Raw genomic sequence first — 19971 nt, forward strand, 5'->3', positions numbered from 1 at the left:
GGCATACATTTCTTACTTTCTGTGGATGTTAGCTTGGTTCTAGCTTCCCTGCTGAGAAAGCTGGATTTGAACCTATGCCATCCTCTTCTCTTTTTGGCAGACTTTTTGATAGCAATTATTTTAGCTGAAAGATGAGGAAGATTCAAGCCTTGTTAAGCTTGCTCCTAGTACCAAGCTATTTAAGAACAGTGTAATCTTATATACTTGCCAGAGAATTTTTTTTTGAGAGTTCAGGTTAAGTCAAGATACTTTTTCAATATATCTCAGGATGAGACTGGCTGTTGATAGATCTGCTTCCTTTCACTGTAGACCAGCCAAAAGGCTTTAGAAAGACTCTTTGTGTCACTTGACAGAATAGTCTTAAGGACTGGCCATGCAAAGGATTTCCAATGATATTACTAAGGATCATTTTAAACAGCCTCCAGCATTGCTTTGTCATCAGAAGAACAGACCTAAGCTCTATGAGTGGCATTGCAGCATGATCATTCTATATCCTTTAGATGTACAGGACTGCCATTCACGTTTCATGCAAGGGGTGTGCTACTATGAGATACATAGACAGTGGTGCACTTTGAGGATATCAATATGTTTTCAGGGACAGTTTTTCATGTTGGCATTATCATTCAGGAAGTAGCACTTTGTAGGGAATTACTAGTTGTTTGCAAAGGAACACATAGACAAGTGCTAAAGATTACATTAGTTTTCATCTGTGATCTGTCATGCCAGAGAATATGGGATTCCTTGCTCAGAGGAAAGGAGGAGTCCTTCTTTCTAAACACTTCACAGAGGCAGAGAGTTCTGGGAGGGGGCTGTGTGTATATATACATGTGTGTGTACACCTGTGTATCTTATATGCTAATACTGTTTATAATTATCCTAACTAACAGAAGGAGTAGTTATAACTGTCACCTGCTCATACCTGCAAACCAAAGGTTAGTCTTTTCTTGGGACACTCATCCCATTGTGGATGAATTTATCTCAACACACAAAAGGAATGGCATAGACTACTACTTTGCAAAAACTTCAGTTCCCATTAGCTGGTGTTCTTTGGTCCCCCCTGCTTCCTGTTATTGTTTTTCCAACCTACATATTGAAGAAGTTTTTCCTTTCCTATAGCTGGGGAACAATGTTCAATCTCTAATATTTTTACCTGAAGCAAAGTAGTATATAATAATTTTACAGATATGGAGCTGAAGCACAAACAAGCAGAAAAATTTTGTATTGTTACATAGCAGTTAAGGAAACCATCACAGTGTACTCTACAGATATTAGGTTGAGCTTAAACAGGCTAATTTATGGACAGGTAGCAATCTGAAAACAGAGAAATGTATGCCTTAGGATCAGTTAAATTCTAATCTAATGAATAAATTATATATTTTGAAATACCGGTTCTCATTATTTCAATTTGGATAAAACATGCTTTCTCACAGTAAAGTTACAGGTAATTTCAGAACTTTTGTGTAAGCTTTTTTTCCTTACAAAATGCTTCATATAGAGGTTGGATAACTTTTTTTACCTGTAAAAACCCTTTAATTGAATCTTGGTTTGATTTTTAAAACATTACAGGAATTTGTTTTTTAATACAAAAACATTAAATGATATTAAAGGAGAACAGGCTGTGCAAATAAAAGTTTGCCTAGGTTGGAATTAGAAAACACTGGAAGAAAATGAAACCAGGATGACTTGGCTGCCATTAGTAATAATTATTAAAATTACAACTGTTTTATTAATGTCATAGGTGTGTCGTCTGCAAGACCTAGTACGAAAAAGTGAACAAGGCCTTGGTACTGCAGAAGGACATATCTCCAGTCTTCAAGAAGCTCAGGAAATACTCCAGAAGGAACTGGAATTAACTAGAGCAAGACTGCGAGAGACCACAGATTCACTGTATAGTGTTGAGGTAACCATAATGTTGGACAATAAATTGTGCAAAGTACAGTCACAGTGATTTCAGTTTTGTTTTTAAAACAGCAAGAAGTAGTATAGTGTACACATTATTGGAACAATCTTCACATGGCTTCATTAAAAGAGTTTTTTATTTCAAGGAGAGAGAGAAAAACTGGAAAACAAGGATGGATTGGTTTAGGGTTGGTTTTTATTTTGTTTGGTTGTTCTTGAAGTGGTTTTCTTTGTTTTGTTTTCAGAACACTTTTAGTGTTTAATGGGTATTGCTGCAAGCACATCTTTCTGTGCTTGATATAAACTGTAGCTGCCAAAGTATGTCCATACAAAATATATCTAGAGCTGGATTTTTCAGAGGCTTAACAGAATTTCATGAGAACGTAAAAAAGGTGTGTTACATCAGTGCTATTCCAGACAGTTTCCTGTCTTGGTGCAAAACAAGATCCAAAGCTTAGTAGCTCTAAAATTCATTGAAACCTTTTTAATTTTTTTAATGTATACCATGTTTTCTTCCAATAATGGGCACAGTTTTCATTTCAGGCTCAAATTTAGGATTTCAGAAGATTCTTAAGAATAGTTCAAAGGTATATGTTATGATATCTTGCAAGATAGCAGACTATCATCCAGAAAATGTGACCACTTTATTCTATTGAAGCAATTAATTTTTCTAAGCGGAAATACATTGCCAATTTAGTTGGCTTAGATGGAACTGGAACTGTCAATCTGTCAGTAGCTTATTGACTTTAATACTAAGTATAACCTTTCCTTTTTCTTTCTTCAGTAAACAATGTACAAGATCGCAGCAATATTTGAAGTAGAGCAGCAAACATTAAAAAAAATTTATCTGAATCTGTTTTCATACTGGTGTTATTTTCTTAAGAAAAACAGCCTGAAACAGGGTATTGGGGTGTGGGTTTTTTGGTGATGGTGGGTTGGTTTGTTTGTTTGTTTGGGGTTTTTTCTTTTTTATTTCAGCTATGGTCATTAGATGTGCACCATATTACAGTTTATAACGTCCTCTGTATTTTTTATAATTTCTCTAAGGATCTGTATGAATTACTGCATTCTTCTCTCTTCACCTATTCTGACATTTAAATATTCATATATAGCAGGTTACTAGCAATAACATTTATCTTAACAGATTTTAAAATCTATTTAAAAAAATCTATAAATGAAAAACTTTCACTTCAAAAAGTCTTAATTTAAATTTAGATGGCCATGTTTGCTTCTCATGAATGAAGCAAGCACTGCTGAAAAACATTAATGTAAGTATGGATTCTAGGTAGCACACCTGGTACTATTTTTGTATGGTAAAATTTGAACAGAAATGTATATGAGTTCTAAATTTTTTTCTGTGTTCAGACTGGAAGCCTGTTTCTACCAGGTTAGTCCAGTCAAGAAATAGAAAGAAGGTACATGAACTTCATATCAAATCCAGACAGCTCAAGCTTTGAAATACAAGTAATAAATATTTGCTGATTTTAAAAAAGAAAAAAAAGTCCGATACGTGCTTAACAAGAACCTAAGCAACCTGCTCTAATTCTGCAGTTAGTCGTGCACTGCCCAGGGCTTTATGACCTTTTGAGGTTCTTTCCAGCATAAATTATTCCGTGATTCAGTGTAACAGTATTTGAAAAGATTAATTCCAGAAGGACTTACTGGAAAATTTGGGGTTTTTAAATAGGAATTCAGAATTCTTTTCCTCAGGAAATATCAGCAGATGTCTAGGTGTTAATTTTGTGTAATTAAGAATTACACACTGAAAAAGTTATAGTTCAAGTGTTATGAGCCAGTTGTAACTGAAATTTTTGTTATAAATGCATTCATTTAAGGTTTGATATACTTTTTTTGCTGCTGATCAGTCTCTATTGTGAAGTTTGTGTTTGCAGGGAGAACTAGATCAGGAGAGACAACAGCATGAGGCAATGATTGCTGCTATGAGAGAAGAGGAAAAGTTCAAAGTTGACAGAATGGCTCGTGACTTGGAAATAAAATGGACAGAAAATCTTCGGCAAGTATTAATTTTTTTCTTTAAGAAATGAAGTATGTTTTTTGTGAAAATGTAATGGCAAATGAAATGTAAAACGAAGGGGTTTGCTTTTATCTAAGCTTTTCCATGAATACTGAGTTCTTAATTCTTTTTCACTTCTTGCACGAGGTCCCACTGCATTTTAGTTATTTGACCTTTGCTTTTAGACAGGAATGTAATAAGCTTCGTGAAGAGCTGAGGCTTCAGCATGAAGAGGATAAGAAGGCAGCCATGACTCAGCTGTTGCAGCTGAAAGAACGTGAAAAAAATGCAGCAAGGGATGGATGGCAAAAAAAAGTTGAAGATCTTTTAGACCAGGTAACTATGGTCTCTTTGAGAATTGTAAGGCCATTACAATTTAGTTGCTGGTGGTCTTCTACCAGCTTACTACAGGAAATTGGTTGTGGCATCTCTCTTTGAAATGAAATTTGTTAGCATAATGCTTTTTAAACCTAAGTATTATCAAATTTTTCAAGTAATATGTGAAGATGCCTTAAAATTACGTTAATGTTGTTCTTGCACTAAATGTGAATAAAACTTTAAAGTTTTTTTGGGGGGAAGTGGGAGGCTGTTGACAGTTTCACCTCTTTGCTATAAGATTTTTTTTTTAATTCTCTGTCTGCTCACCTATCCTATGGTAAATATTTACGAATGCTAATTGTTTGGACTTGGAGGTATCCCTTACCTTCACAATGACGACACTGTACACATCACCGAGAAGTCAAAATGTCCCTCAGTTTCTATGACACATTTATTACAGCTATTCTTCTCTTAAGTGATTTTGAACATTATTTTGGGATAATTTTTTATAAATACTGAGGTTTTTAATTGCAACTCATATTAAAAACTCAGTTATGTTAGATAATTCACAGAAAGTACTTGCTTTGTGCTTTTTCCAAACCATAAATGCTATAGAACTAGTTTTATTGACTATGGTTTGAAAGAATAGCTGATAATGAACAAATGTATTTTAAAGTAAGAGAAACATATTTTGGAACTCATTGAATGACTGTGATTTTAGGGTGTTATTGTGGGATGGCTTTTAATTTGCTGTCTAACTTGAGAAGTCTAACAACTGAACATGCACTGGATCATACAGTTTCTTACAGGAACACATAACAAGGTATTTTGTTGACAAGAGAATTTAAGCTTAAAACGTTGTGGCTTAAGCTCATAAAAGCTGAAGGTTTTCAAAGTTCTTGGTCTGCTACTTTTTACAACATAAATGTAATAAGACTGGGACTCATTTGATTTTTAAGTTTCAATTACTGCCTGTACCCAAGCTTTATTTACTCTCTTTACTTCCACCTACAAACAGTGTTTTCTCTGGGAAAGTACAATTTGAAAGGGATATGTTAAACCTTCTGTAGTTTTAGTATACTTCTAAAATACTTTCCTTATCTCTAACTTTTAAAAATAGCATAATAAATCTAATGTACAGTTTCAGAATGGAAAATTGGTATGTTATTTCTGCAAATGGAAGAAATTTTGGAATCAGAAAGCTCAGGAAGCTAACTGTAGTAAGGAGTTTTACTATAGAATTTGCAGACATAGGAAGTGGTTTGCATATACAAATGGTTGGATTTGGTTTTTTCTTCTTCGTTCCTTTTACTCTACCAAAGAGCTGTACTGTTTCATAACAGCATGTGTGTTTGGAGGACTAATAAGAAAATAAACTATGGGAGTCTTCACTTCTTTCTTTAGTCCAGCTGTTGCTTTTCCATACCAGTGTTTGAGTTGGATAGGTATTTCATAAAGATTGAAAAGTTATTGTTGGTTGTAGGGAATTAAGCTTTCCCTCTGTAAGTATCTACATTTTATCCATTACACCTGGATGAGAGAGAATTCCAGACCACAGCGTACAAGATGGGTAACTTAACTCTTAGAGAAATGGGTCTGTAGTAAGTTCCTCCTGATTGCGGTATACAAAGGGTATCCTCTGAGAGTTACACTGACCTGAATCATAGAATCATAGACTGACTTAGGTTGGACCTCACAGGTCATCTAGTGCAACTTCCTGCTCAAGTCAGTCAACACTGGATTTGAACCAGGTTGCTTAGGGCTTTGCCCAGTCAGGTCTTGAATAACCTCCAAGGATAAAGATTCCACAGCCTCTCTGAATAATCTCTTCTAGTGCTTAATTATCCTCATCGTGAGTTTGGGGTTGGTTTTTTTTTTTTTTAATATTTAGTCAGAACCTCCTCTGTTTCAGTTTGTGATCATTGCCTCTCATTGTCCTGTTGTGCACCACTGTAACAAGGCTGGGTCCACTTTCTCCATAACCACCTCATAGGTACTGGAAAGCTATGAAGTCCCACAAAACCTCCTCTTTAGACTGAACAAAACTTGTTACCTCAGCAGGATTTATGTTCCAGTCCCAGCCACCTTGGTGGTAACTCTCCACTGAACATGTTCAAATTTATCAACATTTGTCTTGTACTGTGGTAACTAAAGCTGAATGGACCAGAGAAGGAGACAGAATGTGCCCTCCAGGTGTTGTGTGACAGGTGCTAAGTCAAAGGGACTGATCGCTTCCCTCAAACTACTGGTCATTCCTGCGGCCCAGTATGCTGCTGGCATTTATTGCTGCCAGGCCACACTGCTGATTCATGTTTAACCTATTGTTAATTAGATTATGTGGAGCAGATCTGTAACCCAGTATGAACCAGTGCAGGGGTTTAGTCCATCTCATGTAAAGGACTTTGCATTTGTCCTCGTTGAGTTTCATGAGGCTCCTGTCAGCCCATACCTATAACCTGTATAGGCCCCCCTAATTGGCAGCCCTACCTTTCAATGTATTGTGTCCCCTCCACTGTGCCTTGCTCCACCTTCTATTCTTTCCATTTTGGTGTCATCCATAAACTCTATGTACTATCTGTCTCCTCCTCCAGATCATTGATTGAGTACTAAAATGAATAGGCCCTGGAACAGACACCTTCAGAATTCTACATGTAACAAGCTTTCAGATAGAGTGAACCATTAACTGCTACTCTTTCAGCTTGATAATCCGGCCAGTCTCATCTATCTGGTAGCCCACCCATCTGAATTGTGATACAATAAGATACAAGGATGTTAAAAATCTTGCTGAAGTCACGATCACAAATATCCACTGTTCTACCCTCATCTACAGATCTAGTCATTTCATCATAGATGAAAATCAAAGACAGTATTTCCTTTATGGAAGAGTGTGGAAAATTTGTGGTATGTGTTTCATACTGCAAAGATTACTATACACTTTAGTTGTGTTAATCAAGAATGATGCTATTCTGAGTGGAAACTGCATTGGGCCCGCTGTGAAGCTACGAGAGTTAGTGCAAGAAGACTAGCTGTGCTTGGCAATCTGTAAACGGGCAATAAGACTGTAGTTTAAACAGACTGGAGACAGCAACAAAAGTGAGATTCTTCTGCTGTTACACACACACCCACACCCACACCCCACACACCCCCCGCCACCATTGGGAAGAATTCAAATTTCAGTTCATCAAAAGGGTATCTGCTCATACCTGTCTTCTTTCAGCTACACTGACCTCGAACAGGCTGGGATACTGCAGTAGGAGTGTAAAAATGTTACTTTGTTATACCCAGCCCCAGTCTTCATTAGTGGGAAGATGCATTTAAAACCCATTTGGAAGATATGAAGTCTGTGTAAGAATTAGGAAGAGAGCAGAGATCCAACTGTTGGGTTTTTTTTCTGCAATTCAGATTTTTATACCTGAAAGTATTGGTCTGGTCTATACCAGCAGTACTGTACAATGTTTTATCAAGATAATACAAGAGCGAGGTATCTGCTAAATAATTTCTAAACTAACTTGGCGAAAAATGTGGTCTACGCGTGCTGTTTATGTTGAGAAAGTATCTAGAGCTTCACCACGTAGTTGTATAAATGCTGTACAGAAAGGTTGACTCAGAAATTAAGTGCTCATCATGTTGCAGTATAAGGCATTACAGAAAGATGTAATGAACATGAATTATTGGGGTGTGTGTGTAATTTAAGAAATCATTTCTAGACAAAAGCGAGGTAAGTATCATGTACAGTGCAAACTAGTGAAAATAACATGCTTTTTAATATGGGAAATAGTGTTGATTCATAAGGTTATCATATATTCTCCTACAGATACATAACTTTCTAATATGTATTGATGCATCTCAGATTTGATTTAAAAACAAGCTACAGAGAAGTGTAGCACCTAACTTGAAGTATAGGAATGGTTATGTAAGCAAAGTGTTGAAAAACAGGTTTAAATTAATGGAGAGAAGTGACACAGTATAGTTAAACTGTAGAAAAATGCAACACAGGGTTTGCCTATCTTGGAATACTGCTGACTGGTGCCAGAAAAACTGAGTTCTGAAAAAAATCCGTTCTCATGTAGCTTCATACTATTATGTGACCAAGTATTAGTGTGACGTTCTTCTTTCGGACTTTGTCAACTTTTCACACATGAAGATACCATCTTCTATTAATGGAAATACTAGAAGTAGTACAGTGAGAATGGACAAAAGCATACTACCTACACTTTGGTAGCGGATATTTATTTTTCCTGCTGCAAAGATTCTCTCCTTTTTTGGAAAGAAAAAAAAATAAAAAAAGCCTTAGAAGTTCCCTATTCAGAGTTTGTTTCTGTGATGGTGTGTTCCTTTTTAAACTGTCAAAGTAAGTAAGAGAAACTTTGATTTACATCAAAATGTAAATACTTCTTTCTGATGTAGACATTATTCAAATTGTAGTTTTCAGAAAATTTCAAACTCAATCTTAAAACCCCAGCCACTGAGTATACTCTTGTTCGTGAAGAGGAGTTTGTAGAAGAGTCACAGAGCTCCTGTGCACACCTGTAAATGACCATTGACCAGGCTTCTACCAGAGGGCAGTTATTGATCCATCTTCATTTGCCTATGTGGAGGTGCTTATCACAGAGCTGATGTGCATGCATGTTAGCAGAATCGGAGAAAAGCTACTTTCTTTCCCCAGCACAAAGATTACTGGCCTGTTCCACAGCCTGGGTAATCTTTGCTTTAGAAGATTTGCTGTCAAATGGGTGCTGGAAATTTCTACAGGAAATAACCTGCACATACCTGATATCAGTTTCCTGAAAGAAGGGAGATTAATTTTCAGCACAGAATCATTTTACTCTGCTTCCCATCACTTGATATTGTCCTGAACACACTGTGTAAAGGCTTGTCTGTCAGAAGCAGAGAGGAAGTAAATTTTAAGTAACTCCTCGATCCTAATTCTCTTTGGTTATTCTTGCATTTGATAATACTAGTAAGGCTACCATGACATCTAGTGGATGGTAGAGGATTTTGAGCAAGATTTAAAAAGCACGTAAAAATCTGAAATGCTGAAATCTGGAAGAATTTTAAAAGAAATCATACCAAAGAGGGAGCAAAGAGCATAGGGCACCTGGAATGCAGTTCAGAGTAATGTTTTATGTCTCTTCTTTCATCTATAGATATTTGTTGCTTTTCCAAAGGGGCGCCACTTTCTGCATCTCTTGGAAACTTTGCAGAAGCGACTACAGCTCTCAAAACTGAGGTCTTAATGGGGCTGTGCCACAACTCCTGCAGGCCTCACAGAGAATCAGGGGAGCTTTGAGAGCTTCTGCCTAGATCCAGTGCCCGTAAACATCCTGCCAGTCACCACTGATCTAGAAGAACCGGTACTCCTGTATTCTAAGTGGGAAGCCTATGCTTTAAGGAAGTCAAACACTATTGTACATGAGCGTGTGAATAGTCCTGTAATCCAGAATCATGGCAGCCCTCAGATGGGCATCTCTTGAGGGTGCTTCCCCCTGTTTCATGACCGAGTGTACTTCTCAGTAAAGAATCCCCCGTGTTCTGGGCTCCCTGTTCTATGCAGAGGTGTGATCCTGAAGATTGGTTGATGCATTTGTTCTATCCACATTGGTCATTGGGGTTTTATCTCAAACATGGGAACAAATGCCTAACATTCAGCTGCACTGTCTCTTTTTCTGAGCTTTTAGTTTCTGAGCTTTTTTCAGGCTGTACTGCGCTGTCATTGCTTTACTCTGTGTTTAAAAGATCCTGAATGTAACAGAGGAAATTCATTAAAGACCATTCACAATTAAGAGCTACTCAGCAATACAAACAAAATCAACAGAACAAATCAGTTTTAAAAGTTTTTTCAGTGGGATACAGTAGGAATACTACAAATGTTAGCTTGTTGCTCTGTTTAAGAATAAACATGTTACTGGACTTCTTTTTCATCTCTTTTGGTTTCTTCTGCATTTAATTATTTTCTCTGATGGTGTTGTGTTTAAATTTAAAAATACATCTAGGCTGATGTTTGAAATTACAGCATCTTCGTATCCAAAGAAACTTGTCCATTTGATCATAGACTTCTAATTGGAATTTAATGGTACAAGGTCTTGTTTGGCAGTGTTTGAGTTAGTAAATCAGGAGGAGAGTGAAAGAATCTCTAATTCTACCTGTCGATGAAAAGAACATAAAATTCTTAATATGTATGTAATTAATAATGCATGAGTCAGCTCCGAATACCAAATTAAACTCTCTTCTAAGTTTACACTTCCAAAACTGGTAAATAGAAATCTAAGCCAAACCCAACAGTAATACCATCCCCCAAATAACATTTTTAACCTATATCTCTCTGTTTTTCCCTTAAATGTAAGATAAAGACCCTGGGAAGAATCTAGTTTTAAAACATTACCTGTAGCCTCTTTGTTCAAGTCGCTTTTGCATAGGTTCAAAACCAATGAAAACAGTGGACCCAGGGAGGAATAAGATTAGGTGGGGCAAAATTTGTCTGAGCTTCAGCAGATTAATAAAATTCTACATTAAGGGCACTTATTGGCAGATACCTCTGTGCTCCAGGAAGGATCAGCCAAGATGCATATATAGTCTTTAAAATCCTGACAGCATTATGACAAATAGGTAAAATGAAATTAAGTTCTAGTACCATTCCCAAAACTTCAAAAATTATCAGGAGATTCAAATGATCCTGTCTTTCCCTGACCATTGAACCTACAGTTTGTCAGATTAAAAGCATATAATCCAAAATCCAAACAGGTGAAAATATGTCAAAATACCTAGGCATTTTGCCTAGCAGTTTGATAGACTCCTACAACTGGAAAAGAGCTCTATCTTTTTAAAGCAATAGGAGAGTACTCCACCTCGTGATAGCCTGGACACAGCACATTCTCTCAGGGTTGCTACGAAAACAGGGGCAAATCAGGACCGATTAGATCCCAGAGATAGTTACACTTTTCAGAATGCCTTAAATATACTTCATTTTCCGCAATAGAAAACTGTTGGGTTTTGAGAGAGAGGGATGCTGCTTTTTCTTACCAGTCAGAGAGGGCAAGCTTTGATGCAGCTCTCACATTCCTAGCATGTCACAAGCCTCAAGCCAAGTACAAAACGTTGTAGTAGGAAACAGCTGCTTTCCAAATCTCTGCAGAGTTGTGTCGCGTAAGCACTGCACAGCAAGAGACAGTACATCTGCTGACAAATCCATCTTTCTCTTCAAACCAAAGATGTATCTCGAGGGAGAGTTTTGGGGCAGTTGTTCTTGTTAGCTGGATAAAATGGACTTACGCCAAAGGTCCCTTCAGCTTCTTTAGTAGGCATCTCAGAAACTAGTTTCTTTTACGAACAGCTGATGGATGCACATAGGTTTTCTTCTTCAGAAAGATCAGCAGCGTCTATTGGAGGTCATTCTTAAAATGAGGCAAAGACTGCATAGCAATCTAGATCTCCTTTGATACAACAGATAAAGGTTGGACCTTCCCCAGTTAGGGTCTTGGGCATTACACAAGAATTCTTGTTGCCAGCAGTATTTTGAAAATTCAGTAAACTGTATACTGAAGTCAGATATTGACACAACTTGACATTGACATATCAATGTGAAAGTGTTCCATAACTGATCTTTGGGTGACGTGAAGACTGATGCTGAAATTCAGTGTCAAGCCTCTGTAAGCTGGCTGAAAGTAATTTTTAGCCAAGGGAAGCAATGAAATGAGAGAACTTCCATGCATCCAATAAGCTAATGTCTTGCAGAAAGCAATGCAACTGAATAAAAATGTGAAAATGTCAGTGGTGTGGTAAATTTCCTTCTTGAGGAAAATGACACCATTTGATCACCAAGTATGGCCCATGTGACAGTCATTGTGATGGGAACACAAACAACTGTTCATTACAGCAAGCAAACCCAAAGCTTGAATAGTTCGAAATCTCTCAATCTGTGCTTTACTACAACACAAATTGGCCCAAATAAATTGGAAACTCAGCTCTTTTAGGAGAGATATTGAAATAGAGGTGGGAACACAGATCTTTCCCAGTGCGTTGAGTGTAATATTTTTCGGTCCTGCTGAGTAGCCCGCAATCATCAGTGGGTTCTAAGTTGCAGCAACCTCTTTGCTGTTCCTCTGGGTCATGAGGAAGTTCTCTTGGTTACATCTGAGGCTTAGCTGTGCATATGCTGAGGGTGGAGAAGAAAATACTTCTACTGAAGAATGAGACGGCAAAATAAGTAAAAGCAGGATAGCTAATACATATGCAGTGAATAAAGATGGGCTTTCAGAAGTTCCTATACACCCAAGAAATGTTAATTCATTTGTACTTCATATATCAGTGAAGCCTGATTTCAAAGAGAATTGAACAAAGGTTTCCTGTAGCACAATAATATCACAAACCAATAATCCTGAATTCCAACCTGTAGAAATAGAGTTATTATTAAACACATGTCCTCCCTCTTTTTTTCTCATCGCTTCTCCCCATCATAGAAATACAGCAAGTAATAATTATGCCTGCATTCTTTTTGGTTCTCATCGCTTTTTCCCCAGATCATCGACCTTGCTGTGGAAATAGTCCTGAGGATGTTTTGAATTTTTATGGAATTTCTTAATATACTTCAACCAGACTGATTTTGGAGTTCTTCATTCTGAATGTGTCTTGCAAACGTTTCAATATGGAGCTGCATCTGATTATATTGCTACACATTTTGCTGGAATCAGCCCCTATGCCAGCTGACTAGCCTATATAATTCTAATTTGCTATTCTATCATCTATGTATTATATGAGAATATTTTCTATCTAATAAAGGATGAAAGTAATAAATTGTGGTCAGGTTTAGTATTCATCCTAGTGAATAACTGTTTGATTTCAGTGGTGCTTCACCACTAGCTGTTTTTGAGATAAAGTAAGTTGGTTTTAATCTTTTAAAGTATCCTTTAATAATATTGTGTAAGCGCATGCTTTGATCAGAATCTCATGTGATAATAAATTGAAGACCATTTAAAAGTCCTCCTAAATGTTCTTTCTGTACAGGAGTATTTATTGCCCAAGTTTGTAGTGTTGTCAAAGCAAGAAATCAGGTTTTCTTTAGCAGGTCTTTATTCCATTGTTACGGTGACTGAAAATCATCTTATTTTCATACTTGAAGATTTTCTTGATTGACTCCTAAATCATATTTTCCAGTCTTTTTTCCAGGACTAATGTTTAGCTAGCTGTCCTGTAATTAAATGCTTTTGAATAGTGATACAATACTTAGACTTCCAGATTTATAAGGTACTTGTGTATTTCAAGTTTTGTTAAAAATCGATAAGCTCTATTTACTGTATATTCAACATTGCTGTGTGTCTTTTTAGAACCCATAGGAATGTCAAATATATAAGTTCAGCTTTATTAAAAAATAACTTTTTTTTTCTCTGTGCATGGATGTCTTTTTTGCCAAGAAGATCTGAGCATTTAATAGTTATTTTTTTTGCACAAGATAATAACTGTTCTCATTTTACAGTTCAGAAATGTGGGTTGCAGATAGATTGCTTTGAGTGAGGGAGCCTAAGAAATTGTGACAAATATAAATACTGAACTCAGCTGGAAAGTTTTAGTAGAGAACCTTTACCAAAAGTTCATTTTAATTCCAACTGTTCTCTAGATCTCTGGAAAGCTTTTAAATTTGGTAAAATCACATGTATTAAAACCGTTAGCCCATCTTAGTACTTTTCGTTATAAGATCAGTTTCAAAGCAAAGCAAGAGCAGTTTGTTTCTTGGTGAAAGAAATCTGTTATTCTGCAAGCAGCAGGGGCAACTCTTGTTTCTTACATGGCATTTTTAATAGGGTAGACCTCAGATACAGCCTCGCAAAAGTATATTTTACATGGAATTTCTTTTCAGAGTAGAACATTATTAAACCTTCTGCTTCAGTTCTAAAATCTAAATGCTTCTTAGTTGTACTACAGCGGTGGCTAGATATGCTCATCAAAATTAAGTCCCAAACACTCTAGAAATGGAACCTTTATTTAGCAAGAGTTCATTCCTTCTCTTAACAGCTTCCCCCCTAAACAAACCAGACAGATGGGAAAGGAAGCACAAGAGAAATAGGTGGATTTGTTCAGATTGGCACTGTCAAAATCCGGTGTTGAAATCGGAGCTGTTGGATGCCAGTTTGTTGTCTTGTGCGCTGGAGTATGATGCCTCCTGGTGGTACATCCTTGCATAGAAAATTGTTGCTTGTAACTCCCTTAAAATTTTAATACAGTAATTTTGGATATTCCACAATAACGTATTTTTATATTGTGCCTTTTTGTAGGTTCAGGAGAATGAATAATAATTTCTTTTTATGTTTTGACAACGTATTATCTAAAAGATCCCAACTATAGGCTTCCAAGCTCGTGTCAAAATACCTCTTGTCTCCTGGAGAAAGCCATCATCTTGACTGACCCGTGCCAAAGGGGAGATTGGTCATGCTGGATTTGAAATTGCTCTCACTTAGTTTCTGATGACTGTTGTGTGCATGTGTGTGCGCCTATCTACACCATTTATATATATACATATATATAAAAACACACAGGCTTTTTAATATATATATGAATGATGTATATGATTTGTATAATCAATAATATTTCATATGGAGCATTTACTTGGCAATATGTTTTTATTTTTTGCTTTTCATTAGCAATCAATACTGGTATAAGTGGTACATTAAGTCATTTTTTGCTGGAGACTTTCAGGAAGGGTGTTCTATGTACCCACCTTGTTCTGAATTTTAAGAAAAATAAGAGAAGTATTTTAATATGAAGATGTCTTCATTACAGACTAAACTCATTTTCTGCCCTTTAGCGGTGAAATTTGATCTTTAATATGATGTGTTTAATATGCTTGTGGTATTTCAGAGAAACAGCTGACTGTTGATTGCGTCCTTATGTAACATCTTTTCTAATAGTAATGCAAATTGGTGTAATTCATTATTTCTTCCCAAAATTATTTGCCATAAAGGAGGAGAGAAAACCGTTGGTTAATTTTAGAAGTGCTCAGCTGCATAATATATAAGTATATAATAAAATTATGTTGAAGAGTCCTGTATGTCCAAAACATAACACAGGAAAATGCATCATCCTGTTCTGTGTTCAGTAGTTTATTAAGTCATATTTTTTTCCAGATAGTTTTCAACTTATTTTTCCCTGATCAAATTATAATTAATGCTCTATGTTTTACTCTCCCTTCCTTATCCCTTTTTCTTTTACTTAGTTGATTTCTGAATGTTTCCCTTTATTCCTGTGATCTTTTCTTCATAGCGGCACTGTCTCGGTGAAGCTTTGCATAAATCTATCAGCAATGTAAGTGATTTGCACTTACAGTTTGTAAACAGGGCATGTTTGGACTAATAAATCTGCATATGCTCTAGTACTGCTTTAGAGCTTTAGCCTATGAAATAGCAGACGTGGTAATATTTGAGAGGAGAACGTTTGCCGCTAGTTATCAAAAGCTTGTGTACTGCATCCATTCATCTGTGTACATGTGTGCATCATTGGACATCAAACACTACGTACATGGTCATAATATAAGCAGCATTTTTATGTCATTGTTAAAGCAAGCAAGCTTGTGGGCAGTGCAAGTGTGTATTGCAGAGCTTTCTACAAAGCATGAGATTGATGCTGTATTATAATTTGCAGTTTTGCAGTGCAAATCATAATTGTAGCCAAAAATATTCTTTCTATTTTTTTTTATTTTTAAAATTCTTACCAATGTTTTCAATGTGCTGAAAGCTTTGGATAAAAGTATTGAAAGTTCAGAAAATAGTGCTTAGAACTGTTTTCTTTTGAATCCTCAGTACAGGAGTATATAGAAGGGATGCTCCAAAGACATGCGAAGGGCGACATTAATGTTTTCAAAAATGTGCTCTTAAGGATATCAGTGTATGTACTGAGTAGTCAACGTAATGTTTAAAAATATGTACTCTTCTAAAAATAGCTGTCAGATCTCTAATATTTGATGTATTTTCAACAAAAAACACCCATTATTATTACAAGGGTAGACTAAGCTTGTTAGAACGCTTGTTATGCTTGTTAGACTCATTTAATCCTCATTGTCCTTCTATTTTCCATACAGTCTATTTGTGCAAACAGGCTTCTCTAGAGGCTGTGGTTTTGCAGTCAGTCTAATTTGAGGGAAGTGTGAACTGCTCCTGAGAAGGGTATTCCTGATCTCTTCTAAGATGGCTTCCTGGCCAGATGTCAGACTTCTCTTGGTCATCTCAGTTAAAATGTTTTCTGCATTTCCAAGAAATGAAAATTGTTTTGCCCTTGGCCCAGGCTAAAAATGTTTAGAAATTATATACTGAGAATTATCAGAATTTGGAGCAGGTACTTACATGAGAGACAGATTTAACTTCAAGCCAAAAATACATTTTTCATGTCATCTTAATAAAAATTTGGCTAAGATACCATGATCGACTCCATTTGAATGTTGTCATGAAAGGCTTTTTAGAGTATGATGATTAAATTACCTGAGGTTCTGCAGGACTGAGCAGGACTGCCCCTACTGTTGTACCTCCTGGTGGCCATGGTGAATGGGACAGGGCGACGGTGAGAAACCTGAGGGACAGAAACATGGTGGGAGGGACAAGTAAACATGGACAGAACATCTGTCCAATCTCTCAGTGTTTCTGCCACAGGCACTCGGAGGAGGAGGAAGAGGACCTGAGTGAAAATTGTGGGATTTCCGTCGTATGAGATTTTCAAGGAGTAAGTTGTGTATAGAGTTCCCATCAGTGGCGTGAGTTTCTAGGGTTTAAGAGAAAGGACAATATGTGGTTGTCTGAGCAGCATGGCAGCCCTGGCCATGGTATGCTGAAAGAGATCAGCTGAGAAGTCCTGGGGCTTCTGAGGAAAGTAGAACTCCATGATACGAGAAGGAATTTTTTGTATAGATAAGTAACTGATTGAAAGATAGGTACTAAATACAGTGTTAGCACAGTGAAAGTAGCTTATCAGTGGAGTTACGCTGACGTTCAACATGTTTTCTTTTCCGCATTGTTTATGAATAAGTAAGGTGGGCAGGTTTGCAGCTTAAAAATGTTACTCAGGGTGGGAAGAACAGGTTGTTTGAAGAATTACAGAATAGCTGTAAAAAGCCAAGGACTTGGCAATGAAACGGCAGATGAAATTCAGTGTAAAGTGCAAAGTGATACACAAGGAAAAAAACAAACAAAAAAAATTCTACCTTCTTGTGTAAAATGATGAACCTTACCTTGACCTATTACAACTAGAGAGTAGATTTGGGGACCATGATACATAATTCCATTAAAACATTACCTTGGTGCTCAGTAGCAGTCACAAAAGCAAATAAAACATTAGGAATATAGGAGAGAAATGGAGAATGTAATATATAAAGCCATATAAACCACTATATAAAACCAGAGTTTACTCTTACTTTAAATACCTTATGCTGTTTTGGTCTTAAAAAGAAATAGTAGAAAAGGGGCAAAAGGAGGAGAAATGTGACGATAGATAGGAAATAGCTTTCTTAGAAGCAGTGACTCATTAAGCCAAAACTGTTTAGTATGGAAAAGGGCGTAAGGTGGGAACTTATGGAGATCTACAGAAACATGAGTAGGATAGACTAAATGAAAAGGGAACTTCTTTTGACTCCTTTCGATTACAACTATTAGAGGTCATCATGTTAAATTGGCACATCTGTATGGAACTTGGCACAGGATACTGTGGATACTAAAAGCTTTTATGGATTCAGATAGTGGCTGTATTTAATTAATATTTCTTACACAAATTTGCCCCAAAATACCTCTTCTGGTTTAGGAAGGATTGCTGGATGCTGGTAGAGTCAAGATCCCTGCATTTATGCCTCGGCCGTGTTTTCCCCGGGTAGCCCAGGTTGGCCGTTTCTGGAGGCAGAATGGGAGATCAGACAAACCTTTGGTCTGACACTGTACAATCTGTATGTGACATTTATACTTAATGTACTTAGTAAAAGGTTTTACATGTATAGTTCAGATTATAAAATGTAGTATAGGACTTCACTATACTCCTTCAGTTGTAGCTCATCTGTTTCAAAGGTACCTGAAGTAAAATACCATTGATATAGTATACTTAGAAGGTAGAGTACATATGCCCAGACACAAAGACACAGTGTATTTGAAATACAACAAGCCATGCTCATTTCATTCAAATTAATTTGCTTATTTTGTTTTAGTGCTAATTTTCCTTTAAGAGTAGCTTTTTTTTTTTCAAATCTGCTTAAGCTGTGTCCTTCTGAAAAAAACAACCCCACATGTTCGACAATAATGTTTGTGCTGCAAGTTGTCCTTGGTATGCTGCTATTAATTTTTTTGTGAAGTGGTGGGTTTTAATGTTCTACAAATCAATAAATTGATGTGCAATGTCGCTACTAATTTGTCATAATTAATTTTAAGATATGCTGAATCAAATGACACTATCAGACTTTCATTTATAATTCAATTATATGTACTGCTCTGAGGCTTGAATCAGTATCCTTACTGATTCAAATTCTTTGTTACATGGAAATTTTATTTTTCCTTCCGTTGAGTCACTGTAGTAAAATTCTCTTTTGGTTAAATCTTGTTTCCAGAATTGGAGGGTATCTCTCTCATGTTTGGCTCTAAAGGGAATGCAGGTTTAGTATTTTCAGTCTGAAAAGATGGTATATGATGTGAAGAACAAAGTATAACATTATTATAAAAAGAAAATGGGACTTCTTCGAGGAGTACGGTGTACTCTAGTGTATTAAAATGCTTGTTGGGTGAAAACTGTCATCTGTAAAATCAGGTATTTCTAAGAAAATGGGTATTTGTGACTCAGATTGCTTAGATCTTAGATCTTGAAAACCAGCAGAAAAATCACTCTCATAGTAATACTGAGCTAACAAATAAAAAGTGAGGGGGTGGGAATCCGTCAAGTGTAACATTTGTGTTGTAGAGTGCTGTGCTACCATTTCTTTTTAAATGATAAAACTACCAGTAAGATAGGACCGTATCACATCAAAAGATACAAAGATCGATCAATCTAAATGTCACAGACTATCCTCCCCCATCAACTGCAGGATTTTCCTTACAGAATCGATGTGATGTTCCCCTGAAGAACAGTTTATCTTAACAATCAAGTGTTTGATTTCAGACCTTGATAGTGTCATTTTTATTGATCTTTATACAAAACCTAGAACTAGATTTTTATAATTCGGCCATGAAAAATTGTGTTATAGGTAGTGCTGTAATATGAACTGACAGATGTGATAACTCTTTCAAAAGTATTTAAATGTAATTATTATATCTCTGAGATATAATATTAACAACAAATTCAGTAGATGGATGACATTGCCTGTCTGTCTTTTAGTCAACGTCTGGCTTTAAAATTTCAAGCGTTTTCTTATTTTGGATGTTTTTTTCAGAGTTGCTGTTAGTATTAATGACTAATGGATATTTGCTGTTCTGTTGTGGGTTAGATCTCCTTGCTGAAGCAGAATCTGGAGATGCAGCTTTCCCAGTCACAGAGCTCTTTGCAGCAGCTACAAGCCCAGTTCAGTCAAGAGCGACAGAGGCTGACTCAGGAGATCCAGGAATTGGAAGAGGAGCATCAGCAAAGGCATAAGTCACTCCAGGAAGCCCATATCCTTGCCTTTCAAAACATGGAAGAAACAAAAGAACAGGAACAAAAGGCACGTTCATGGGGATGCTCTGAATTATGTAGAGAATGTTGCCATTTTAGCAATTTATGCACACAGTTGGAGTTAGTAAAGAAAAGTATCTGCATGA

General features: G+C 36.5%; 1 protein-coding gene across 9 annotated transcripts in view; it reads left to right on the top strand.

The window, feature by feature from the left end:
• FAM184A (family with sequence similarity 184 member A) overlaps positions 1-19971 on the top strand; it is a 78852-nt gene that overhangs the window by 43997 nt on the left and 14884 nt on the right. For 6 of the 9 annotated variants that reach the window (XR_010372216.1, XM_064447392.1, XM_064447397.1 and 3 more), the window contains exons 7-11: positions 1739-1900; positions 3792-3917; positions 4103-4249; positions 15482-15523; positions 19662-19874. Coding sequence is in view for 8 of the 9 variants with exons in the window: in XM_064447392.1 (XP_064303462.1) it covers positions 1739-1900; positions 3792-3917; positions 4103-4249; positions 15482-15523; positions 19662-19874 (690 nt within the window). In the remaining variant the exon portion in view is untranslated. The remainder of the gene's footprint in view (positions 1-1738; positions 1901-3791; positions 3918-4102; positions 4250-15481; positions 15524-19661; positions 19875-19971) is intronic. The other 3 variants (XM_064447393.1, XM_064447396.1, XM_064447398.1) reach the window with 1 other exon arrangement.

Source organism: Phalacrocorax carbo, chromosome 3 (assembly GCF_963921805.1).
Source record: "Phalacrocorax carbo chromosome 3, bPhaCar2.1, whole genome shotgun sequence".
Classification (NCBI taxonomy): Eukaryota; Metazoa; Chordata; class Aves; order Suliformes; family Phalacrocoracidae; genus Phalacrocorax; species Phalacrocorax carbo.